Source organism: Taeniopygia guttata, chromosome 29 (assembly GCF_048771995.1).
Source record: "Taeniopygia guttata chromosome 29, bTaeGut7.mat, whole genome shotgun sequence".
NCBI lineage: Eukaryota > Metazoa > Chordata > Aves > Passeriformes > Estrildidae > Taeniopygia > Taeniopygia guttata.
In genome coordinates, this window is record NC_133054.1 from 2,770,397 (window position 1) to 2,793,065 (window position 22,669).

At 50.3% G+C, this 22,669-nt stretch overlaps 3 protein-coding genes across 4 annotated transcripts; all 3 read left to right on the plus strand.

Annotated features, from left to right (window-relative positions):
* Positions 1-826: 826 nt before the first annotated feature.
* Positions 827-6,424, plus strand: LOC121468018 (keratin, type II cytoskeletal 6C). 2 transcript variants are annotated; one of them, XM_030259224.4, is made up of 9 exons: positions 827-1,570; positions 2,190-2,404; positions 2,600-2,660; positions 2,965-3,060; positions 3,195-3,359; positions 4,271-4,396; positions 4,646-4,866; positions 5,253-5,287; positions 5,372-6,424. In XM_030259224.4, the coding sequence occupies exons 1-9, from the start codon at positions 944-946 to the stop codon at positions 5,707-5,709; spliced, it is 1,884 nt and encodes a 627-aa protein (XP_030115084.4). In that variant the 5' UTR covers positions 827-943; the 3' UTR covers positions 5,710-6,424. The 2 variants fall into 2 exon arrangements, with proteins under 2 accessions (XP_030115084.4, XP_072775811.1); XM_072919710.1 differs by lacking the exons at positions 5,253-5,287; positions 5,372-6,424 and having other exon boundaries at positions 4,646-4,870.
* Positions 6,425-10,112: 3,688 nt separating this feature from the next.
* Positions 10,113-14,363, plus strand: LOC115491354 (keratin, type II cytoskeletal cochleal). Its single transcript, XM_002191763.6, has 9 exons — positions 10,113-10,712; positions 11,491-11,705; positions 11,822-11,882; positions 12,043-12,138; positions 12,307-12,471; positions 12,577-12,702; positions 12,911-13,131; positions 13,485-13,519; positions 13,604-14,363. Exons 1-9 carry the CDS (start codon positions 10,128-10,130, stop codon positions 13,999-14,001), a joined length of 1,902 nt encoding a protein of 633 aa, XP_002191799.6. The 5' UTR covers positions 10,113-10,127; the 3' UTR covers positions 14,002-14,363.
* Positions 14,364-17,990: 3,627 nt separating this feature from the next.
* On the plus strand, positions 17,991-22,295 carry LOC100229354 (keratin, type II cytoskeletal 6C). Its single transcript, XM_030259253.4, has 9 exons — positions 17,991-18,610; positions 19,452-19,666; positions 19,783-19,843; positions 20,004-20,099; positions 20,268-20,432; positions 20,530-20,655; positions 20,773-20,993; positions 21,271-21,305; positions 21,413-22,295. Exons 1-9 carry the CDS (start codon positions 18,101-18,103, stop codon positions 21,685-21,687), a joined length of 1,704 nt encoding a protein of 567 aa, XP_030115113.1. The 5' UTR covers positions 17,991-18,100; the 3' UTR covers positions 21,688-22,295.
* Positions 22,296-22,669: the final 374 nt, after the last annotated feature.

A 22,669-nucleotide genomic window follows, 5' to 3' on the forward strand; every position in this document is an offset into this window, starting at 1 on the left:
CTATTAATTGCATTTAAATTGTTCCAGGGCATGTGATGTGGACAGCAAGGTTTGGGATCCCTCCTCCCACTGCGTTCCCGGGGCTGTCCCTCCATCTTCCTGCACATCCCACCATGGCAGCCACTGCCTGGTGTCTCCTCATGGTCCTGAAGCTTTCAGAAAATCCTACACAGGTTTCCCAGATAGGGTATTTCCTCACCAGTGCTGAGATTATCTTGGCATGAAGACAGTGGAACATGCTTTAGTCCAACAATAAATGAATTTCCAGTGCCAGCACCAGTGTCTCATCACCGGTGAGGTTTTATTTATCAAAAAGGTGCAGAGCCTCATCAAAATGCAATTTGCTGAGCCCTGGCTGTAGATTGAGAAATTCAATTCTCCAAGCCAAAGGCAATTTTCCAAGTAAAAAGAAGGCTGAGGGTGTAACTTAGGTGTGTTTTGGGAATTGTGAAAGTCATGCTACAATTTGGCATGAACTGCAGTGCTTGCCTGCAATGGGGTTTTGGAGTGAGAGATTTAAAGATAAACACAAGCAGGGAAAAAGCCCCAGTGGATTAAAGGTGGAAAAAAAAAAGCCTGGTGTATCCCAGGGAGGATCTTGCTGCTCCACAAGGTGTAGGATTCCCTAGTCACGGAGTGCTGGGAGCCCCACTTGTATCTTTTTTGCCTTTTCTTCTGCATTAGAGGGTGTGTTTCTGGGTCGGGTCAATGTTTGGCAAATTGGAGATGGAAATCTTTAGCCACGCCACACTGATGAAGACAGGACCTGTCTCCTCCTTCACGCCCATGCAGACCCAGCCCACCTCCAAAAACACATAAAAGGGAGCCTCTGCTGCCCTCCAGACAGAGGGACTGACTTCCCTTCTTCCACCCACCTCCTCACCCACAATCCCATTGAGCTCCTCAGCTTCTCCACTCTTGGCTCTTTTGAGGATAACCAGCCATGTCTCGTCAGTCTGTCTGCAGGAGCTTTGGAGGGGGGAGCAGGAGGGGCTTTAGCTCCTGCTCTGCAATCGGTGGTGGCTTTGGAGGCGGCAGCCGGAGCAGGAGCAGCTACAGCTCGTACTCCGTGTCCAGGGGATTCGGAGGTGGAGGACGGTGCGGGGGCTTTGGCAGCAGGAGCCTCCACAACATGGGGGGCAGCGCCAGGATGTCCATGGGCGGGTGCTACGGTGGCGGGTACGGCGGCAGGATGGGCGGCTTTGGCGGGAGCTACGGGGGTCTTGGCAGTTTTGGGGGCGGAATGGGTGGAGGAGGAGGAGGAATGTGTGGCTTTGGAGGAATGGGTGGAGGTGGAATGGGGGGTGGAGGAGGAATGGGTGGCTTTGGTGGTGGAATGGGTGGCTTTGGTAGCGGAATGGGTGGTGGAGGAATGGGTGGCTTTGGTGGCCCAGGCTTTGGCATGGGTGGCCCTGGGAGAGGTGGCCCTGGGATCCAGCCAGTGCAGATTGACACGACCCTCCTGCGTCCGGTCCACGTGGAGATTGATCCCCAGATCCAGCAAGTTAAAAACCAGGAGAAGGAGCAGATCAAGACCCTGAACAACCAGTTTGCCTCCTTCATCGACAAGGTGAGAGGGTGGGATTGTGCCTGATAAGGCTGGAATTAGGAGGAACTTTCCAATTGCGCAGAAATGTCCTGCTGAAGCGAAATCCCAGCACACAGAGAAGCTTGAGCAGAGCCTTTTCATTAAGGGAAGAGATGGGAATCTCTCCTCCACACAAGATCAAAGCAATGTCTCCAGGGCTTTCATCTGTCCTGTTGCACCAAGCTCTACTCTGAGGTTATGCTCTCAAGCAGGTTCAACGCCTTCAACCTCCGCAAGTTTCAGGCACAGATTCTTCCTCCTCCACCACTCTCTGCCCAAACAACCTTCCACTTAAGTATTAATTTATATATTTTTCTGTTTCCAGGCTTTTAAATCTAGACTGGAGATCAGATTTCTACACTGCTTATGATGGGGATGGACTTGGAGTAAGGGCAATGTGTAAAAACTCCTTTTTTGAGCAGAAAAATATTAGAAATTTCCTTATTTTCCTGATTTTGCACCTTAGGCACCAACAGAAAGTGAAAAAGCCAGAGTTAATTGGTTCTCTGCTCACCATGCAAAACTTTCTGAGTGATGCAAGAGATGTTTTGCTGGGAGCTGTTCCTGTGTGATGGTTGGGTCCTCTGTGTCTTGGCTGTAGGTCCGATTCCTGGAGCAGCAGAACAAGGTGCTCTCCACCAAGTGGGAGCTGCTCCAGCAGCAAGGACCAACAGGGCCGAGGAAGAACCTGGATGTGATCTTTGAGAATTACATCCAGAACCTGCGGAGGCAGCTGGACTCAATCCTGGCACAGCGGGGCCAGCTGGAATCGGAGCTGCAGAACATGCAGCAGTATGTTGAGGATTACAAAACCAAGTGAGTGTGGAGCTACGAGCAGCTCAAGCAGCCTTTTGGTCACTTTAATTTTCCCCAACTGTTTTTTATGGTGATAGCAGAGATAGTTTTTCAGTCTAAATATTTTAATTTAGGCATTTTTCCCCTTTTGCTTTGTTTCTAATGGCCTTAGGCAGGAAAGTCCAGGAATACAATTTGCACTTTTCCTCTCCATAGGTATGAAGAAGAGATCAACCGGCGCACGACAGCCGAGAACGAGTTCGTGGTGCTGAAGAAGGTGAGTCACAGGCACCACAAAATAATCTCTCAATATTTCGCTTTACCTGTGCTTGAATGGGAATTGTGGAGTTTTTAAGATTTCCCAGCTGATATCCGGAACCCCTTATACTTAATTTGCATAATTGGAGGACACCATAACATTATTTATTTAAAATTATTTACATATATGGTTACTGAATTATATATAAACATAATGATGTCCCAGTGAATAACACCAAACCCTCAGCACAGACAGTGATTCACACAAGCCTGAAGGATTCCCAAGAGGAAAAAAATTATTTTCTGTGGGATGTTTCCTTTAGGACGTGGACAGTGCCTATATGACCAAAGTCGAGCTGGAAGCCAGGGTGGGAGCTCTGACAGATGAAATCAACTTCCTGAGGTGCATCTACGAGGAGGTAGGAGCTCTCTCTTCTCCAGGGGCGCTGAAATTTTTATCAGGTGTATGGTGGCTAAAAACACTGAGGTTAGACAGGGTGTCTGGGTGGATTTAGGCTTGAGATGGTGCCTCTGACTCATGTGTTGGTTGCAGGAGCTGTCTCAGATGCAGACGATCAGCCGGGACCTGTCCGTGGTGGTGTCCATGGACAACAACCGGCACCTGGACCTGGACAGCATCATCGAGGAGGTTCGGCGCCAGTACGAGCAGATTGCCCAGAGCAGCCGGGCTGAGGCCGAGGCCTGGTACCAGAGCCAGGTGAGTCAGGGAGCAGTCGAGACTCCTGGGTGTGGCTGGGTGCTTTACAATAATTTATGTCTGGGTGAGACACCTTTTCAAGCTAACGGGGCTGGAGCTTGTGGTGCAAGGAAGGTCCAGAGGGATTGAAGTGCTTTTGAGGGATCTGACTCACCGTTCCCAATGCGTTCAAACTCACGAAGGTGCGTGGCACAAACTGATGCCTTGGGAGGCTGCCTGGAACAGAGGCCAGACAGTGTTAAAAGAATAAAGTAGGTATTTATTAAAAAGGCCTTCAAACGATACACCTTGAGCAGTACAAGGACCTGGCAGAGGACCAGATGGACCCAAGATGGATGATAGGTCACGAGATTTCACACTTTTATTTACATATTGAGGTTAATTGTCCAATTCCAGCTCCAGGTTATGCAGTCCCATCCTTTCAGACTGCTCTCCTCAATTCACTGTTGTTTATACTTTTTGGGCCTGAAGCTTGGTTCTTGGGCTGGGAAAAGATTCTTTTTTCTTAGTAAACTGTGAGGAGAACTTGCTAACATTTTATATAAAGTTCAGAGTGAACTTGCTAACACTTTATATTAAGTTCAGAGTTATGTGCCAATGCAGTACAGAGTGTGGATAGTATGAACGCTAAAACTTAAGGCATCAAAACATCTCCATAAAAATGGCCCAAAATGCACCTTAATGAGAAAATTCCAGCCCGAGTGGCTTTTCAGAAGCCAAGAGATGATTTTAGTGTCACCAAGCTCAAACCCCATGACTGAGTCCCAGAGCCACCTTGAACATTGAGCTGGGCATCCATTGTCAGTGCAGTGGGTCCTCGTAGTGTCACCCGAGCCTTGAAACTGGGGACAAAGCTCCTAGAGGCACCAGGAATGTGTCACTGATGGGTTGTTCTGTTTTGGTGCCATCAGTACGAGCAGCTCCAGAGCACGGCCGGCCGGCATGGGGACAACCTCCGCAACACCAAGATTGAGATCCAGGAGCTGACCAGGAACATTCAGAGGCTGCGGGCTGAGATTGAGAATGTGAAGAAGCAGGTAGGGATTGGTTGATGCCTCGGAGATGAGATCAAGGATATGAAGAAAGGAAGGGGCTGGTTGGTGTCTCAGGGGAAGATGACAGCTGGTTACATCACAAAAGACCATGAGTGGGGCAGAAACCTTCTGTCACACCAAGTTCACTTCATGCAGATGTTTGTTTGTCTCCTGATTTCTCCTCTTGGGGGTCTGAGGACTGGTCATTAGGGACAAAATGAGGTCTGAGAAAGCTCCTGTTTTGCTCCCCAGAACCAGCAGCTGCAGGCAGCCATTGCTGAGGCCGAGGAGAGGGGGGAGATGGCTCTCAAAGATGCTAGGTTGAAGCTGGAAGAGCTGGAGAGTGCCCTGCAGAAGGACAAGGAGGAACTGGCTCGCCTGCTGAAGGAGTACCAGGAGCTGCTGAACGTCAAGATTGCACTGGATGTTGAGATTGCCATGTACAGGAAGCTGCTGGAGGGGGAGGAGAACAGGTAAACAACTGAGCTCTCATTGGGTGCTGTGAACTACACCTGGAATATTGACTGTAATCCCAAACCAATTCTTTGGGCTAACAGGTGGATGTTGTGATTGATACTTTGTGGGGGTATTCTGGGGGTCAGGACCCATAAGTGGCCCCCTAGAGATGGTAAAGCTGCTGCCCCATCTCTGTGACTGGTGAGGTTTTAATGAACCTCAGATCTGGAGAAACTTCACTGTAAAGGGGAATTGCCAACCCCTTCCCTCCTCCAATATTTTAGTGATTCCAAAGTGGTTTAGGAGGGGGAATCAGGAAAATGGTTTGACAGTCAAAACACAGTTTAAAGTTTTTACAACCTCTCTTTTATTGGGTAATTAAAATGTCCAATTTCCTTCACAGGCTGTGCAACGACACCATGTCCAACGTCAATGTCTGTAAGTATCCGCCCTGGGGTCCTTCAGAAGTGGTAGAACTTGTACTTTTGGGCAACAGGTGGGTAATCTCTGCTTCTCTTCCAGCTGTGGTGGGCAGGACGACTGTCTCTGGAGTCAGAGGAGGCATGGGAGGAGGATTCGGAGGCAGCGGCATGGGAGGAGGATTCGGAGGCAGCGGCATGGGAGGAGGATTCGGAGGCGGCAGCGGCATGGGAGGAGGAATGGGAGGAGGCGGCATGTGCGGAGGAGGCAGCAGCTTTGGAGGAGGCAGCATGGGCGGCAGCTGTGGGATGGGGGGAGGAATGTACGCTGGCGGCTTCTCCTCTGGAAGCGGAAGGATGTGCGGCTCTGGCGGGGGATCCTCCTCCGTGCGGAGATGCGTCACCACCACCTCGGTCAAATCTTCGGGAGTGAGATTCTGAGTCCCGAAGGTTGACAAGGAAAGAAGCACCTCCTCTCTCTTCTGACAGCAGCCCAGCCTCCTGAAGCCCAGCTCTGGTGTCTTGCAATGGGACGAACTGTGTCCCTCCCACCCAACTTGTCCCAGATTCTGGTCCCACCCGGCGGTTTGGTGGGGATGCCATGGGTGTTCCGGCACCGGGAGCTGCCTGGCAGGAGGGGCTGCTCTGCCTTCCTTGCTGTGTTGTACATTTCTTGTGGCAAATGTGTATAAAACTCCTCTTTCCTCCTCTCTCCTCCTGTTCTGTGTCCCTGGGGTGCTTCTGTGTGTCTCCATCCTGCTATTCCCTTTGCAGGCCTTTGTGGTCAGGGTGGGTGTGGGGCAGGCGGGACTCGGCCCTTGGGGAGGGGACACCTTAGGGACGGCTAGAGGGGTGAGCTGGCCCAGGGTGGAGATTCTGGGCAGCTTTGCTTACTTGGAGCCCCAGGTGTGCTGCCAGCACATCTTCCCTGGAGCTCCAGCTTCCATTCCACTAGTCCCGTCTCTCAGTGACACCTGGCACACCTCACACACACCTGGACTATTCCTAAGGAGAACAAACTTGTCCTTCAGTGCTCAGGTTCCATGACACAGTGCAATGCACTCCCCAGATGTACTGTCCCCACCTCCCACCCTTCTCTGTTGGCTGCCCTCCTTCCTTAGGATGTTGCTATTCCCAATAAATTGCAGAGAATATTCATGATGTCGTTGTGTTGCTGCTTTGGGAGCTGCTCTGGGCAGGGTGGGAGAGGGGGTTGTTCTCCTGTCCGTCCCTGTGTTTTGAGGGAGCAGATCAGTGGTGGGGATGGATCAGGGCAGGTGCCCCAGCTCAGATGACGCTCTTGACTCTTACCTGGAGGCACAAGCCTATATCTGGTATGGTGGAGGTCTGGATCCTCCAGCTGAACAATGAGAAATAAGAGCCCAGGTCAGAGACTTGGAATCATTGAATAATGGAATGGTTTGGATTGGAAGGGACCTTAAAGATCATCCAATTCCAACCCCCTGCCATGAACAGGGACACCTTCCTCTAGATGGGAGTTGTTGCAACCCTTGGACCAACCAATGTAATTAAGTTGCTGCTTCTAAGGTTCCTTCGGGATCATCTCCAGGTGCAGGAGACCTTGACCTGTGTTAGGCGAAGGAGATGGCACCAGTTTTGCTGTGTGCAGTGGTGGGAGGGCAGGTGAATATGGATCAGGATGTTGGTTAAGCACCTGCTACTGGCTGCAGTCAGCCACAAACTGATCTGGCCTAGGATGATTCCAGCTGTGGGAACACGATGGGCTGCAAAGGTGTGATTCATACCCATCCATGGGCCCAGGTACCATCTTCTCCCTGAGAAGCCAATTGGTTCCCCAGTGGCTCATCCTTGCTCCAAGAACAGGAGGGAGAGATTTGGAGGAGCTCAAGGTGGGGGTTTGGGAGGGGAGTCCACAGGTTTGATCCGAGCTGTGCTGTGGTTCCTCCACCACCTGGAGAAATCAAAGAGGCAGAAAACGCTGTCAGTGGTGGTTCAGGAGTCCCACAACAGCCTCTGGGAGCAGCTGATGTTCTCAGAGTGGATCAGGAAGCCGTAAACTGAGGAAGAGGTCCAGGAAAGGAAGCAGGGAATGACTGCAGGCTTCCTGGAAGAGAGAATTCTCCTGTTGGAAGCCCAGCAGAAGGGTGCCAGGGTTGGGGAACGTGGCCGGGTTTGGCCCAACAAGAAGCTCTGAGAAGCTGGTGTTGTGCCAGGAGAACTTTGAGGTTTTAGCCTGGGGCAAGAGTCACCTGCTTTGGTGCTTAATTTTAAGAGTCTGTTTCTTCTCAGCTTTAAATTCCAGAACACAGCATTGTAGTGCCATGTGAGGAATTGTCATGACACCTCCTCTGTGCAAGATCCACGACGGAAGTTCTTGGCTGGGTCAGATGTGAAGCCGGAGCACAGCTCAGTCTCGATCCATGTTTTCTGCCGAGTTCACATTTTCCCTGGTGTTGATATTACCATGTTCAACTCTTTGTGTAAGAGATCTGAAAGATCAGTTTGGTGTTGAGTCTCACCTGAAGGAGGCTGAAGTGACTCCAGGTTTGGAATAATCTTCACATCTTCTCTGAAGATGTCAGAGTGACTCAATCTGGGCGTCTTATCTGCAGGAGCTGAGTGTGGTCAGCACCCAGGCATCTGGCTGACTTTGCAAATCTTCCTCCTCGTTGTGGAACTTCTTCGTGGGATATTCCAGTGAAGTCCTGGTGCCTTCATACCATGGGTTTGGCAGCTGGGAGGGAGGCCAGGAGAAGGAACAACCTGTTTTCCCCACCTAAACCTGAGCCACTCTGCAGCTGGCCTGGGCTGCTCGTCACGAACAAGTGTGCTGGGCTGCAGGATGGTGTGGAGAAGTTAAATCTCCATCTGGGAGATGACCATGGAGAAACCAGCCCATCTTGATTGCAGCTGCTTTTGGAAAGGAGGGCTTCCCCTCTGTGCTTTGTGGGGGCTGTCCATTCTCCAGCTGCAGGAACACACACCTGGGTAACCTTGGGCCAACCATTGGTCCCCCTCAAAGCTGGATAACCTTGTCCCTCAGGGGTGGGACAATCCTTGGCCAGCTCTTACCTGAATCCCTTAAGAGGGGGATAACTCTTGACCAACCAGGAGTTTGGAGTGGGATAACTCTTGTGCAAGTGTTACTGAGCTCCCAAGTGTGGAATAACCCTTGGTCAACTCTTACTGAGTTCCTCAGGGGTGGGATAACTCTTGGCCTACTGTTGAGTCTCCCAGGAGTGGGATAACCCTTGGCTAACCATTGACTCCCTCAAGGGCAATGTTCTCCCCTCCCTGTTCCATGCACATCGGGGGCTCCCGTCCCAGTGACAGTCAGGGACATTTTGGTTTTTGATGCCTCTTGATACTTTAAACCACAATTTAGTTGCCCAGATCTCATTGGAGACTCTGAAAATTCCTTCTGAAGGTCTGTGTTCATATACAGGTCTTTTGAATGGCCTTAAATTAATGTTTTAAGTATTTCAGGGACTAGAATGTGCATTTCTGTTATTTTACATTACTTGTGTTGTTTTCTAGGAAAATGTGAACATTCATTTTCTAATTAATTAATTTAATTATTAGGTATTTAATTAATAATATTCAGGTAGATAAAACCTTTAGAATGCCTCTTATATAGTATTTACAGACTTGGCTGTAAATAACTGATATTATTTGTATTTTCTGTAATTAATTAAATTTCATTTACATGTAATAAAAAAAAAAGGGTTTATTTCAGAGATATTCTATAAAATACATTTCTAAACCACATTCCTAAACCACATTCCTTTCACAATAAATTATTTGGAAGCAAAAGGTTATACTGTGCCTTGGGGGTTGTAACAGCTCCATTTCTCAGCAGGTTTTTCCATGTCAGTCATCTCATTTTGGGGAAAAAACAGGTAATTCAGAGGTTATTGGATTCACCACAGTAGCAGGAACCCCTCACCACTTCGAACTGTTAATCTGTCGCTCCTCTTCCATAGCGTTTGTCTATCTGTCTCTGACATTGTCGCCAAAGGGTTCCCAATGTGTCCCTTCAATCTTCTTTAAGATGTCAGTCCCTGTCACCCTCAGAACATTGAGGAGAGTGGGATGATTCCAGTCACATTCTTCCCTCTGCTTCAGCATCATCCAAAGCTCCAGCTGGTTGTCCCAGATTTGCGGAGTTGCAAGTGGAGGGAATTTAGTCTGCAGGCAGAAGACACTCCCATTGTAGTGACACCACATGCTCCGAGGAGATTTTTTTTCCTCTCTAGCAGAAGAATATGCTGAGTCTTCTCAAATTTTGGTGTAGTGAATTCCCATTCAGGATTGGGAAACATCTCCTGAAACACAAACGCAATTTAACATATAAAAATGGGATTAAGGGTGTGTGTAAGGAATTGTGAAAGACATATTATAGATGGAATTTCATCAAAACTTAGCCTTTCTGTGGAGCTTTGATAGGGAGATCTCTATCTAGAATTATTGGGAGCCACTAATGAGAGCTAGATAGCCAATGAAGGGCTGCATAAAAGGGGATTATGAATAAAATTGACTTCCAAGATGTCATAAAGATACGAGAGTCCACTTAGTCATGGAGACGTGTCTCGATGCTCTTGTTTTATTCACCTCTAGATTACAGGGCGTGTTTCTGGGCAGCCCCAAATATGGCAAAGCTCATGGAGAATCTGTCAACAACCCTGTGCTGATGAAAATATTAAATTGCTTTCCACCTTCACGCCCAATCTGTCCCAGCCCACCTCCAGCAGCAGATAAAAGGGAATGCCCGAAGCTGCTGGAGCCAGAGAAGACTCTGCAGACTTCTTTCTGCCCTCATCAACTCCGTTGGTGTTTCTGCTCTTCTGGATTTTGATTCCACTTGGAAAAAAACAGCCATGTCTCGTCAGTCTGTCTGCAGGAGCTTTGGAGTCGGGGGGAGAAAGGGATTCAGCTCCTGCTCTGCTGTTGGTGGTGGATTTGGAGGCGGTGGTGGCCGGAGCAAGATCAGCTACAGCTCATACTCCTCATCCCGGGGAGGAGGTGGAGGAGGACACTGTGGGGGGTTCAGTAGCCGGAGCCTCCACAGCATGGGGGGCAGCAGAAGGATTGCCATGGGCGGATGTTATGGTGGTGGTGGATACGGTGGCAGGATGGGTGGCTTTGGTGGAGGAATGAGCTGTGGAGGGATGGGTGGTGGTGGAATGGGTGTTGGAGGAATGGGAATGGGTGGCTTTGGTGGTGGAATGGGTGGTGGGGCAGGAATGGGTGGCTTTGGTGGTGGAATGAGCAGTGGGGGAATGGGTGGAATGGGTGGCTTTGGTGGCCCAGGCTTCCCTGGAGGCATCCAACCGGTGCAAGTTGACCCCAGCCTCCTGCGTCCGGTCCACGTTGAGATTGACCCCCAGATCCAGCAAGTCAAAAACCAGGAGAAGGAGCAGATCAAGACCCTGAACAACCAGTTTGCCTCCTTCATCGACAAGGTGAGAGCTTAGGATGGGGTTTTTTTGGGGATGGAATGTCAAACAAATTCCTTGGGATATGGATTGCGAATTTTTTCACCTACCAACAATTGTTGGAGTTGTAAGACCAATGCCTCAGCATCAAATTGTACTTAGTTAGGTTTACTTAACAGGTAACACTGAACAATAGAGGAGGTTTTATGCTAGTGGAAGATTAAAGTGAACATCTGCAGGGTATTCTGGGGATTGTCTTGCCAAGGCACTTCTGCAGCCTAATTTTGGGTGATTCAGGGCAAAGTCATAATTGTAAATTTAATTATCCTAAGAGTTTTCATTGCTGTGATTTGCTTTTTGATGAAATTTTCTTCTCAAAGCTGGATTCTAGAAACTGCAGGGCATTAAACCCCTTTCCAATACTCTTGGATTATTTAATTTCAAATAAAAGCCAAAGAAATAGAGAATCCCTCCAAAGAGAATGCATGGACACTTAAGGAATAAAAATTACATCTTTCTTGACGTCAGTGCGGGAAAGATGATGGCAAAGTCCAAACCTGATGGTAATGAAGATTGGGATGATGTTTTCTACTGGGAACACCGCTTTGTCCCCAACGGAGAAGTTCAGAATGACTCATAACTTAATTGTCTAATAAGAAATTAATTAAGTAATACTTCTCATGCAACTCAGGAGCTTGAATACCTGAATGAGACATAGATGGGAAATGATTCCCTGGGCTCCCAAATCTCCCAGGACTGGGATGTCTCTCTGGTGAATGTCTCACACACCCTTTCTTGGCTGTAGGTCCGATTCCTGGAGCAGCAGAACAAGGTGCTCTCCACCAAGTGGGAGCTGCTCCAGCAGCAAGGACCAACAGGGCCGAGGAAGAACCTGGATGTGATCTTTGAGAATTACATCCAGAACCTGCGGAGGAGACTGGAGTCTCTGCTGGGCCAGCGGGGCCAGCTGGAATCGGAGCTGCAGAACATGAGGCAGTACGTGGAGGAGTTCAAAACCAAGTGAGTGTGGGGACAGACAGACAGGGACCAGCCGGGAGAGCAGAGCTGATGCAGAAACCCCGCGGGTGGAGGGACATGGGGTCTCAGAGCCTCACCTTGTCCTGCCCCTGCCACAGGTATGAGGAGGAGATCAACCGTCGCACGGCTGCCGAGAACGAGTTTGTGGTGCTGAAGAAGGTGAGTCTGGGAGACACCAGCAGGGATAGGGTGAGGGGGGACAAGAGGCAAAGACATGAGAAGGACTCAGCTCCAAGATGGGCAGATCCCAACGGGAAGAGCCAACAGTTCTTGTGTGATGAAAGGAAGCCGTGGTCCAATTCTGAGATCTTTCCTTTAGGATGTGGACTGTGCCTACATGACCAAAGTCGAGCTGGAAGCCAAGGTGGGAGCTCTGACAGACGAAATCAACTTCCTGAGGTGCATCTACGAGGAGGTAGGCGCTCTCCCTTCCCCTCGGTGAAGTTTTAATGAGGGTGTGGTGGCCAAAGACACTGAGGTTGGACTGGGCGTCTTTGTGGGTTTGATCTGGAGAGGTTGCCTGGAGCTACTGCTCTTCTCTCCTCTCGGGAGATGGTGCCTCTGACTCATGTCTTGGTTGCAGGAGCTGTCTCAGATGCAGACGATCAGCCGGGACCTGTCCGTGGTGGTGTCCATGGACAACAACCGGCACCTGGACCTGGACAGCATCATCGAGGAGGTTCGGCGCCAGTACGAGCAGATTGCCCAGAGCAGCCGGGCTGAGGCCGAGGCCTGGTACCAGAGCCGGGTGAGTTGGGAAGGGGTCAAGGTTCTTGGGACAGTCCCCGCTGTTTGAACCACCTGAGTTTTTGGTCAGATGTGTCCCTGATGGGTGTTTTGTCCATGCCTACAGTACGAAGAACTCCAGAACACTGCTGGGAAACACGGGGACAGCCTCCGCAACACCAAGATTGAGATCCAGGAGTTGTCCAGGAATGTCCAGAGGCTGCGGGCTGAGATCGAGAATGTGAAGAAGCAGGTAAAGGACCATCAGCACCTCATTGAGTAACAGCTATCTGCTGGGTCAGGATGGGGCTGGGTGGTGAGAAGGAAAGCAATGAGGAAAATTGCTGCCCTTTGGAGGAGATGGATTATTTCTGCCTGTTTTCCCTCCAGTTTGTGCCACAGGAATGCTCCAGTAGAGGGTGGGCAGAAGGGATCTCACACACTGGTTTTCTCTTCTTTAGAACCAGCAGCTGCAGGCAGCCATCGCTGAGGCCGAGGAGAGGGGGGAGATGGCCGTCAAGGATGCCAGGAGGAAGCTGGAAGAGCTGGAATGTGCCCTGCAGAAGGACAAGGAGGAGCTGGCTCGCCTGCTGAAGGAGTACCAGGAGCTGCTGAACACCAAAATTGCACTGGACGTTGAGATTGCCATGTACAGGAAGCTGCTGGAGGGGGAGGAGAACAGGTACTTAATTGGCATCTATTTGACTGAATTCTTAACAGATTATAATATGTGTGGGTAAAACCTTTGAATCCATACTAAATACTGATTTTGTGTTATTCACGCTCTAATTCCCAAGTACATATTAATTATATTAAGCATAAACATACTTAAGTGGGTTTTCCATCTCAAAAGAATATGAACGGTATGGGTTGCTCACTTCTTTAAAGAATAATTAGAAAATTCTGAAAAAAATTGAATAGGTTGCTAATTTTTAAATAAAAATTGAGAAATATAAAATTGTGCAAAAAGGGGAAATTCTCAGCTGAAGAGCTATGCACTTCCCAGAAGAATAATTTGTCCAATTTTCTTCACAGGCTGTGCAACGATAGCATGTCCAACGTCAATGTCTGTAAGTATCTGCCCTGGGGTCCTTCAGAAGTGGTAGAACTTGTTCTTTTGGGCAACAGGTGAGTAACCTCTGCTTCTCTTCCAGCTGTGGTGGGCAGGACGACTGTCTCTGGAGGCAGAGGAGGCATGGGAGGCGGATTCGGAGGCAGCGGCATGGGAGGAGGATTCGGAGGCAGCGGCATGGGAGGAGGATTCGGAGGCAGCGGCATGGGAGGAGGATTCGGAGGCGGCAGCTGTGGAATGGGAGGAGGATTCGGAGGCGGCAGCGGCATGGGAGGAGGAATGGGAGGAGGCGGCATGTGCGGAGGAGGCAGCAGCTTTGGAGGAGGCAGCATGGGTGGCAGCTGTGGGATGGGGGGAGGAATGTACGCTGGCGGCTTCTCCTCTGGAAGCGGAAGGATGTGCGGCTCTGGCGGGGGATCCTCCTCCGTGCGGAGATGCGTCACCACCACCTCGGTCAAATCTTCGGGAGTGAGATTCTGAGTCCCGAAGGTTGACAAGGAAAGAAGCACCTCCTCTCTCTTCTGACAGCAGCCCAGCCTCCTGAAGCCCAGCTCTGGTGTCTTGCAATGGGACGAACTGTGTCCCTCCCACCCAACTTGTCCCAGATTCTGGTCCCACCCGGCGGTTTGGTGGGGATGCCGTGGGTGTCCCGGCACCGGGAGCTGCCTGGCAGGAGGGGCTGCTCTGCCTTCCTTGCTGTGTTGTACATTTCTTGTGGCAAATGTGTATAAAACTCCTCTTTCCTCCTCTCCTCTGTGTCCCCACCTCCCGTCCTCTGTGTGTGTATCCTGCCCTCCTTCCTTGGGATGTTGCCATTCCCAATAAATTGCAGAGAACATTCACGATGTTGTTGTGTCGATGTTTCGGGGGCCACTCTGGGCAGGGCGGTTCATGCTTTGGGGTAGCAGCTTGTTATGAGGCTGGGGGTCATTCTTTGCTCAGTGTGTTGTAGCTGTGCTTTGATGGAGGTGAACAGCTGGGGGTGGACCAGGGCAGCCATCACAGCTCAAGTGATGACCGACTCTCACCCGAGGGCACAAGTCCAGGTGGTTCGTGCTGGATGCTCAGTTCGCACAATGCTCACTAACTGAGCCAGCACAAGACCAAACTGAGGAATACACGAGCCTGCTCAATTTTTAAGCATCTCCTGATAATAGTGAATGATCCAGTTCATCCCTGGAATCCTGTAGAGTTACTCCCACAGCAGATTTCTGCAATTGTTGGGTCTGGAAATCTCCAGCACAAAGGGTTCCAGTATCTTCCGAGTCATTGAGCTAATACAAGCTGCCCTGTCCCAGTTTTTTGGGCTCAGTTTTAGGCACACAGAGGCACTCGGTGCCTCAGTGCCCCAGTGCCCACATCACATCTCTTCAGATGTGGCAACACTCCAATTCCTGAAGCTCTAGGAAAGAGACTTTCTCAACCCCTCTTGAATTTTGGAAGCTCTGCAAAGGGTCTGCAGAAATCTGTGTCCTGGGATTTAGGCAGGAACATTACCAGTGCCTTGTTGCCAGACCTGTAGAGACCCAGAGGGGCTGATGGATGATGAGAATCAGCAGCAGCAGGTGGGAGCCAGCACTGGATAAGTGTCATCTAAGGTGTCTGCTTCTGAACGGTCTTTGGGCTGTGATGAGGGAGTAGCAGGGCAGGAGCCCCTTGGGTGGAAGAGCTGGTGAACATGGATAACAATGGATCAGGATGTTGGTCAAGCACCTGTCTCTGGTGCACACCTGGGCTGTGTACAGCCAGGTGGGATGCACAGCTCAGCACCCAGAGAGCAGGGGGAGCACTGGAGAGCCGTGTACCATCCCTGACCAGCCGTGGGAACACGATGGGCTGCGAAGGTGTGATTCATACACATCCATGAGCTCAGGTTCCATCCTCTCCCTGAGAAGCCAATTAATTCCCCAGTGGCTCATCCTTGCTCCAAGAGCAAGAGAGAGAGATTTGGAGGAGCTCAAGGTGGGGATTTGGGAGGGGAGTCTGGAGTGTTTGATCTGTGGCTCCTCCACCACCTGGAGAGATCAGAGGCAGAAAACACTGTCAGTGGTGGTTCAGGAATCCCACAACAGCCTCTGGGAGTTGCTGATGTTCCTACAGTGGGACAGGAAGCTGCAGACTGAGGAAGAGGTCCAGGAAAGGCAGTGGGCTCTTGGAAAAGGGGATTCTCCCCACTTCAAAGGGTGCTGGAGCTGGGATTGTGACTGGGTTTGGCCCAAATAAAGATGCTGAGTAGGCAATGCCTGTGTGTAGCTGGTGTTGTGCCAGAAGCACTTTGAGGTTTGCCTTGGGGCAAGAGTCACCTGTTTTGGTGCTTAATCACCTGTTTCGGTGTATAATTTTAAGAGCCAGTTTCTTCTAAACTTTACAACGAGCTTTACATGGCGTTGTAGCGCTGCTGTGAAGAGTCATTGCGACACCTCCTCCGCGCTCTTGGCTGGGTCAGATGCAAAGCTGGAGCGCGGCTCAGTCTCGATCCATGTTTTCTGCCGAGTTCACATTTTCCCTGGTGTTGATGATTCTGCTGTGCACAGCTCCTTGCACAAGAGATCTGAGGGCATGGCTGGAGCCCAGCTGCCTGTTGAGTTTTACCTGGAGGAGACTCAGGTGAATCCAGGTTTGGAATAATCTGCACATCTCGTCTGAAGACGTCAGAGTGACTCAATCTGGGCGTCTTATCTGCAGGAGTTGAGTGTGGTCAGCACCCAGGCATCTGGCTGACTTTGCAGATCTTCCTCCTCGTTGTGGAACTTCCTCATGGGATATTCCAGTGAAGTCCTGGTCCCTTCATACCATGGGTTTGGCAGCTGGGAGGGAGGCCAGGAGAAGGAACAACCTGTTTTCCCCACCTAAACCTGAGCCACTCTGCAGCTGGCCTGGGCTGCTCGTCACAAACAAGTGTGCTGGGCTGCAGGATGGTGTGGAGAAGTTAAATCTCCATCTGGGAGATGACCATGGAGAAACCAGCCCATCTTGATTGCAGCTGCTTTTGGAAAGGAGGGCTTCCCCTCTGTGCTTTGGGGGTGCTGTCCTTTCTCCAGCTGCAGGAACACACACCTGGGTAACCTTGGGCCAACCATGACTTGTGTCCCTCAAGGGTGGGACAATCCTTGGCCAACTGTTCAGTTCCTTAATGGAGGGATAATTTTTGGCCAGCTATTCAGTTGCTGAATAACTGTTGCCAACTGTTGAGTCTCTAGGGGTGGGATAATCTTGGCCAACATTTGAACCCCCGTCAAGAGTAACGTCGTCTCCTTCCTCCCATTCCACACAGTCTATGGCTCCAGAAGCCTCATCCCAGTGACAGTCAATGACATTCATGTTTCCGATTCCTCCAGTGGCTTTTGGAAGTGTTTTCCCTGGCTGGTTTTCTAAAGTGTTTGCTGTGTCTGTGGTCACCAGCTGATTCCTAGGAATGCTTTCAAACCACATTTACCTTCCCAAATCTCTCTGGTGTGACCATGAAAACACAACACATGCAATTGGAAGCTTAAAAACTGGGTATTTTTTGACTGCGGAAGTGTTTTAAAATATATATTTCCCTTGATTTTTATTCATGATTTCCGGAAATAAGAAAGAAGGAAATGTTGGTGGTTTTTAAAAAAAAAAAAAAAAAATTAATTAATGTGACTAAAATATTTATTTGATTAGTGCAGCTCAGAAGGTACCTGCAAGATGTCTTTCACATGAGTCCGAAGATGTCCAAATCCATTGCAGGGGAGCTGGTGCATGAAATTAAACATTATTGTCAGTCATCCTTACAGCATCTACTGCCTGGAGTGTCCTTTCTGTCCTCTGTGGCTTGACAAGCCCTGTGGTCATTGGAAAAACACAAGCAAAGAGTTAGACATCCTTGTTCTCTTGCTCTGGTGCTCAGAATCCCAGGACCTGGCTGTCTCAGACTTTGTGGGACACATTTTGGAGAGAAAATCCCACCTGATGCTCTTAGGAAGGAACTGAGTAGCTCCTTTCTGGATAAAGCAGAAATGCTGACTCCTGTTAAATGCTAATGATGCAGCATTTTTCCACTTGGAAAGCCACTAGGAATTTTCTGCTTAACAAGGAGATGTGGTGTGTGCTTGGGGGAATTGTGAAAGCCTCATTCTGTCTGGGTTTCACCAAAATCCTTGCCTGGTGTGGAGTGTCAGGCAAAAAAATCTGGAGTCAGACAACCTGTGGAGTGGTTAGGAGCAGGCAGGGAAGTGGGAGGAGGGAAAAACATGACAACATCACTGTAAAATATATTTTTCCAGATGACATAAAGATATGGGAGTCCACTTACTCACAGAGACCTGCCTCAGTGCTTCTCCTTTTCCTTCTGCAAGGCGAAGCGGATTTCTGGGTGGAGTCACCAATTTGGCAAAAAACTGTTAACCGCACCAAGCTGATGAAGACAGTAAATTTGTTTCCTCTTCACGCCCAAGTTGTCCCAGCCCACCTCCAGGAGCAGATAAAAGGGAATGCCTGGAGCTGTGAAGCCAGAGAAGACTCTGAGCGCTTCTCTCTGTCCTCAGCACCAGCCCAGCTTTGTGGATCTCCTCATCTTCCCCAGTTTCAGCTCTTTTGAGGAGAAGCAGTCATGTCTCGTCAGTCTGTCTGCAGGAGCTTCGGAGTTGGGAGCAAAAGGGGGTTCAGCTCCTGCTCTGCTGTTGGTGGTGGCTTTGGAGGCGGCAGCCGGAGCAGGATCAGCTACAGCTCATTCTCCACATCCAGGGGGATTGGAGGTGGCGGTGGACACTGTGGAGGATTCAGCAGCCGGAGCCTCCACAACCTGGGGGGCAGCACAAGGATTTCCATGGGCAGCTCTTATGGCAGTGGCTACGGATGTAGAATTGGTGGCTTTGGTGGAGGATTTCCAGGAGGATTTGGTGGCATTGGAGGAGGTGTCATTGGTGGAGGAATGGGCTGCTTTGGTGGCCCCATCAGAGGTGGTCCCGGGTTCCCTGGAGGCATCCAGCCAGTGCAGGTGGACCCAACCCTCCTGCGGCCAGTCCACGTTGACATTGACCCTCAGATCCAGCAAGTGAAGTGCCAGGAGAAGGAGCAGATCAAGACTCTGAACAACCAGTTTGCCTCCTTCATTGACAAGGTGAGAGGTTGGACTTGTATTTGCTTGGGAATGGGAAAACTGCAGAAATTCCTTGTGCTCTGGAGAAGGAAATATTGTCCTTCTCAGCTCAGTGTTGGGCTGTGATTGTTTCCATTGGGTTCCATCTGGTTTCCTCCTGAGGAAGTGTCAAAATTTAGCATCCACAGAGCAACTTAACAACTTTCTCCAGGTTTGGTGGATTCACATTGGTTTTCACTCCAGTGCAGACAGGCCAAAGGGATGGGAATATATTCAGTGACCAAAGTGTTTCTTTAAGTTGTCCTTTCTCTGGGATAATTTTTTCAAAAGGAAATTAAAATTTAGGAATTACATTTTAAAAAAATCTCAAACATTTCTTTTTTCACTATAAGTGCAGATGAGCTCCGTTTAAACTATCTGAACAGGGAGAATGCTGGTTATAAGTGTGGTCCATGTCTTTTAAATATATGATGTGGATATGGAATAATTTCAGTGTCTGAAAGAGGAATGCTCTTGAATATGGGCACCAATGGGATTTCATTCACTGGTAGGTCAAAAAGGATCAGATGATCCTGAAAATTAATGTAAAAAAATCCCAACTGGTATTGGAATGGAAATAATTCGTAAAATTAGAATGGAAGTAATTCAATAGCTTCCTCCTAAAAAAAAAAAAAAAAAAAAAAAAAGAAAAGCATAGTAGCATAGGAATTTAAGGATAATGGGGAAAAAAGAGGAGAAAAAGGGAGGAATTTTCCCCTTGGAAGCAATGGGGAATGATCCATGGCTTTCCAAGGCTCCCAGGAGGTTTAAGCAGTGGGATGTCTCTCTGGTGAATGTCTCACACACCCTTTCTTGGCTGTAGGTCCGATTCCTGGAGCAGCAGAACAAGGTGCTCTCCACCAAGTGGGAGCTGCTCCAGCAGCAAGGACCAACAGGGCCGAGGAAGAACCTGGATGTGATCTTTGAGAATTACATCCAGAACCTGCGGAGGAGACTGGAGTCTCTGCTGGGGCAGCGGGGCCAGCTGGAATCGGAGCTGCAGAACATGAGGCAGTACGTGGAGGAGTTCAAAACCAAGTGAGTGTGGGGACAGACAGGGAGGGACCAGCCGGGAGAGCACAGCTGATGCAGAAACCCCGCGGGTGGAGTGACATGGGGTCTCAGAGCCTCACCTTGTCCTGCCCCTGCCACAGGTATGAGGAGGAGATCAACCGTCGCACGGCTGCCGAGAACGAGTTTGTGGTGCTGAAGAAGGTGAGTCTGGGAGACACCAGCAGGGATAGGGTGAGGGGGGACAAGAGGCAAAGACATGAGAAGGACTCAGCTCCAAGACGGGCAGATCCCAACAGGAAGAGCCAACAGTTCTTGTGTGATGAAAGGAAGCCGTGGTCCAATTCTGAGATCTTTCCTTTAGGATGTGGACTGTGCCTACATGACCAAAGTCGAGCTGGAAGCCAAGGTGGGAGCTCTGACAGACGAAATCAACTTCCTGAGGTGCATCTACGAGGAGGTAGGCGCTCTCCCTTCCCTTCAGTGAAGTTTTAATGTGGGTGTGGTGGCCAAAGACACTGAGGTTGGACTGGGCGTCTTTGTGGGTTTGATCTGGAGAGGTTGCCTGGAGCTACTGCTCTTCTCTCCTCTCGAGAGATGGTGCCTCTGACTCATGTCTTGGTTGCAGGAGCTGTCTCAGATGCAGACAATCAGCCGGGACCTGTCCGTGGTGGTGTCCATGGACAACAACCGGCACCTGGACCTGGACAGCATCATCGAGGAGGTTCGGCGCCAGTACGAGCAGATTGCCCAGAACAGCCGGGCTGAGGCTGAGGCCTGGTACCAGAGCCGGGTGAGTTGGGAAGGGGTTGAGGCACCTGGAGCATGAAAACCACCTGAGTTTTTATCAGTTGTGTTCCTGATGGGTGCCTTTGTCCCCACGCCTACAGTATGAAGAGCTCCAGAGCACGGCCGGCCGGCATGGGGACAGCCTCCGCAACACCAAGATTGAGATCCAGGAGTTGTCCAGGAATGTCCAGAGGCTGCGGGCTGAGATTGAGAATGTGAAGAAGCAGGTGGGGGTTGGCCAGTGTCTCACGGATTCTTTCTGTTTTCCCTCCAGTTTGTGCCATGAGGATGCTCCAGTAGATGGTGGGCGGAGGAAATTAGGAAATTTACTTTCTTCTCCACAGAACCAGCAGCTGCAGGCAGCCATCGCTGAGGCCGAGGAGAGGGGGGAGATGGCCGTCAAGGATGCCAGGAGGAAGCTGGAAGAGCTGGAATGTGCCCTGAGCAAGGACAAGGAGGAACTGGCTCGCCTGCTGAAGGAGTACCAGGAGCTGCTGAACATCAAGATTGCACTGGACGTTGAGATTGCCATGTACAGGAAGCTGCTGGAGGGGGAGGAGAACAGGTGAGACCTCCCACCATTGGCTGGGCCAGGCTTCTGAGCCCCATGGGTCAGATTAATCTTTAATCATTCCTCGCAACACATTTAACATTTAAAATTTGATTACTTTCCTTTTTTCCTCCAAATTTTGAAGCCCAAAACAGAAACATGATTCCCACGGGGAATACTTCTCAGGGGGCTTGATTGGTCTTACATGAAACATGATATAAAAGGAATATTTGGGGAAGAGTTTTGCTTCTGACTGTATATAGATTTACAACTGGTTCCTCTCCCTACACAGGCTCTGCTTAGAGAACCCCTCCAATGTGAATGTCTGTAAGTATTTGCTCATTGTTTTCTCTGCCCAATTACCTTTATCTTTGGTTTTGTGAAGATTCCCAGGATGTTGCCTCATGTTCAATGAGCCTCTCCCTCTCTTCCAGCTGTGGTGGGCAGAACCACTGTATGCGGAGGCAGATCTGGAGCCAGCTTTGGAGCCAGCAATGGCCTGGGTGGAGGAGTGTGCACAGTCGGTGGTGGGAACATCATTAGCAGCAGCTGTGGTATGGGAGGAGGGATCCTCAGTGGTGGCTTCTCCTCTGGGAGCGGGAGGATGTGCAGCACTGCAGGTGGCAACTTCATGGCTGGGGGTGGCTCCTCCTCTGTGCGGAGATGCGTCACCACCACAACAGTCAAATCCTCTGGGGTCAAATACTGAGCCCTCCTCTCCGTCCTCCCAGGGAAAGCAGCACCTTCCTCTTCCTCCCACCAGCAGCACAGCCCCCTTCCATCCCCATCGGTATTCAGGAGGAAAGAAACTGTTTCTGGGGGAAATCTCCCCAAAGTGAGATTGAAAACAAGACACATCCCTCTGGCCTAGCCTGGCCCTCACTGAGTCCCACTGGGGTAAAACATCTCCCTCGTGGGTCCTCAGCACTGCAGAGCTCCCCAGCGCTGCTGCACCAGCTGAGGAGGAGCCTTTGGAAAACTGCTCTTTCCTGTTGCTTTTTAAGTCCTGTGTTTGCCCCGCACCCCTCATGGGTCCCCTCATCCTGCTCCAGCTGTGTCAGGAGCCCACATGAACAGAAGGAAGGAGGTGATGTCCCATAATCAGATTTAGGAGTGAGAAGCAGGTCTCTGGAGTTGTCCACCTTCCCCATAAGGAGTAATTTGGCAGCTTTAATGTTTTATGGATCCTTTTCCCTCCTCTCCTTCCTGCCTGGTGTGTGTGGCTCTGTTGCACCCCTCTGTCGTGTGAATCAGCTGCTTCCTGCCAGTGCCCTGGTCCCAGGGTCCTTCAGTACCAATAAACTGCAGAGAGATGAAGATATTTTTGTGTTGTCTCATCACTTGATGCTCCCCAGTGGAGGACAAACATGGGTTTGCCCTGGGTCAGGGTGGTTGCAGGACAAATACAGACTGAACAGAGAAAGAACTGAGAGCAGGCCTGAGAGGAGGACCTGAGGGTGCGGGTGGGTGAGAGCTGGACCTGCCCCAGCCCAGAGATGCCTGAGCCTGGGCTGAGCCCCCAACATGAGCAGCAGGGGAGGGGGTGTTCTGCTCTGCTCAGGCAAGATCCCACCTGCAGAGCTGCTCCAGCCCTGGGGCCCAGTACAAGGAGGATGTGGATCTGCTGGAGTGAGTCCAGAGGAGTCCACGGAGCTGCTCTGAGGGCTGGAGATCTTCTGGGACAAGGCTGG

Bases quoted from the DNA above. Each gene is read 5' to 3' on its own strand.
- LOC121468018 (XM_030259224.4), top strand. From the start codon at position 944: ATGTCTCGTCAGTCTGTCTGCAGGAGCTTTGGAGGGGGGAGCAGGAGG. The intron at 2,405-2,599 runs GTGAGTGTGGAG...TCCTCTCCATAG, and splicing joins GTTGAGGATTACAAAACCAA to GTATGAAGAAGAGATCAACC. The intron at 3,061-3,194 runs GTAGGAGCTCTC...TGTTGGTTGCAG, and splicing joins TGAGGTGCATCTACGAGGAG to GAGCTGTCTCAGATGCAGAC.
- LOC115491354 (XM_002191763.6), top strand. From the start codon at position 10,128: ATGTCTCGTCAGTCTGTCTGCAGGAGCTTTGGAGTCGGGGGGAGAAAG. The intron at 12,472-12,576 runs GTGAGTTGGGAA...CCATGCCTACAG, and splicing joins AGGCCTGGTACCAGAGCCGG to TACGAAGAACTCCAGAACAC. The intron at 13,132-13,484 runs GTACTTAATTGG...TTTTCTTCACAG, and splicing joins CTGGAGGGGGAGGAGAACAG to GCTGTGCAACGATAGCATGT.
- LOC100229354 (XM_030259253.4), top strand. From the start codon at position 18,101: ATGTCTCGTCAGTCTGTCTGCAGGAGCTTCGGAGTTGGGAGCAAAAGG. The intron at 19,667-19,782 runs GTGAGTGTGGGG...CCCCTGCCACAG, and splicing joins GTGGAGGAGTTCAAAACCAA to GTATGAGGAGGAGATCAACC. The intron at 21,306-21,412 runs GTAAGTATTTGC...CCTCTCTTCCAG, and splicing joins CCCCTCCAATGTGAATGTCT to CTGTGGTGGGCAGAACCACT.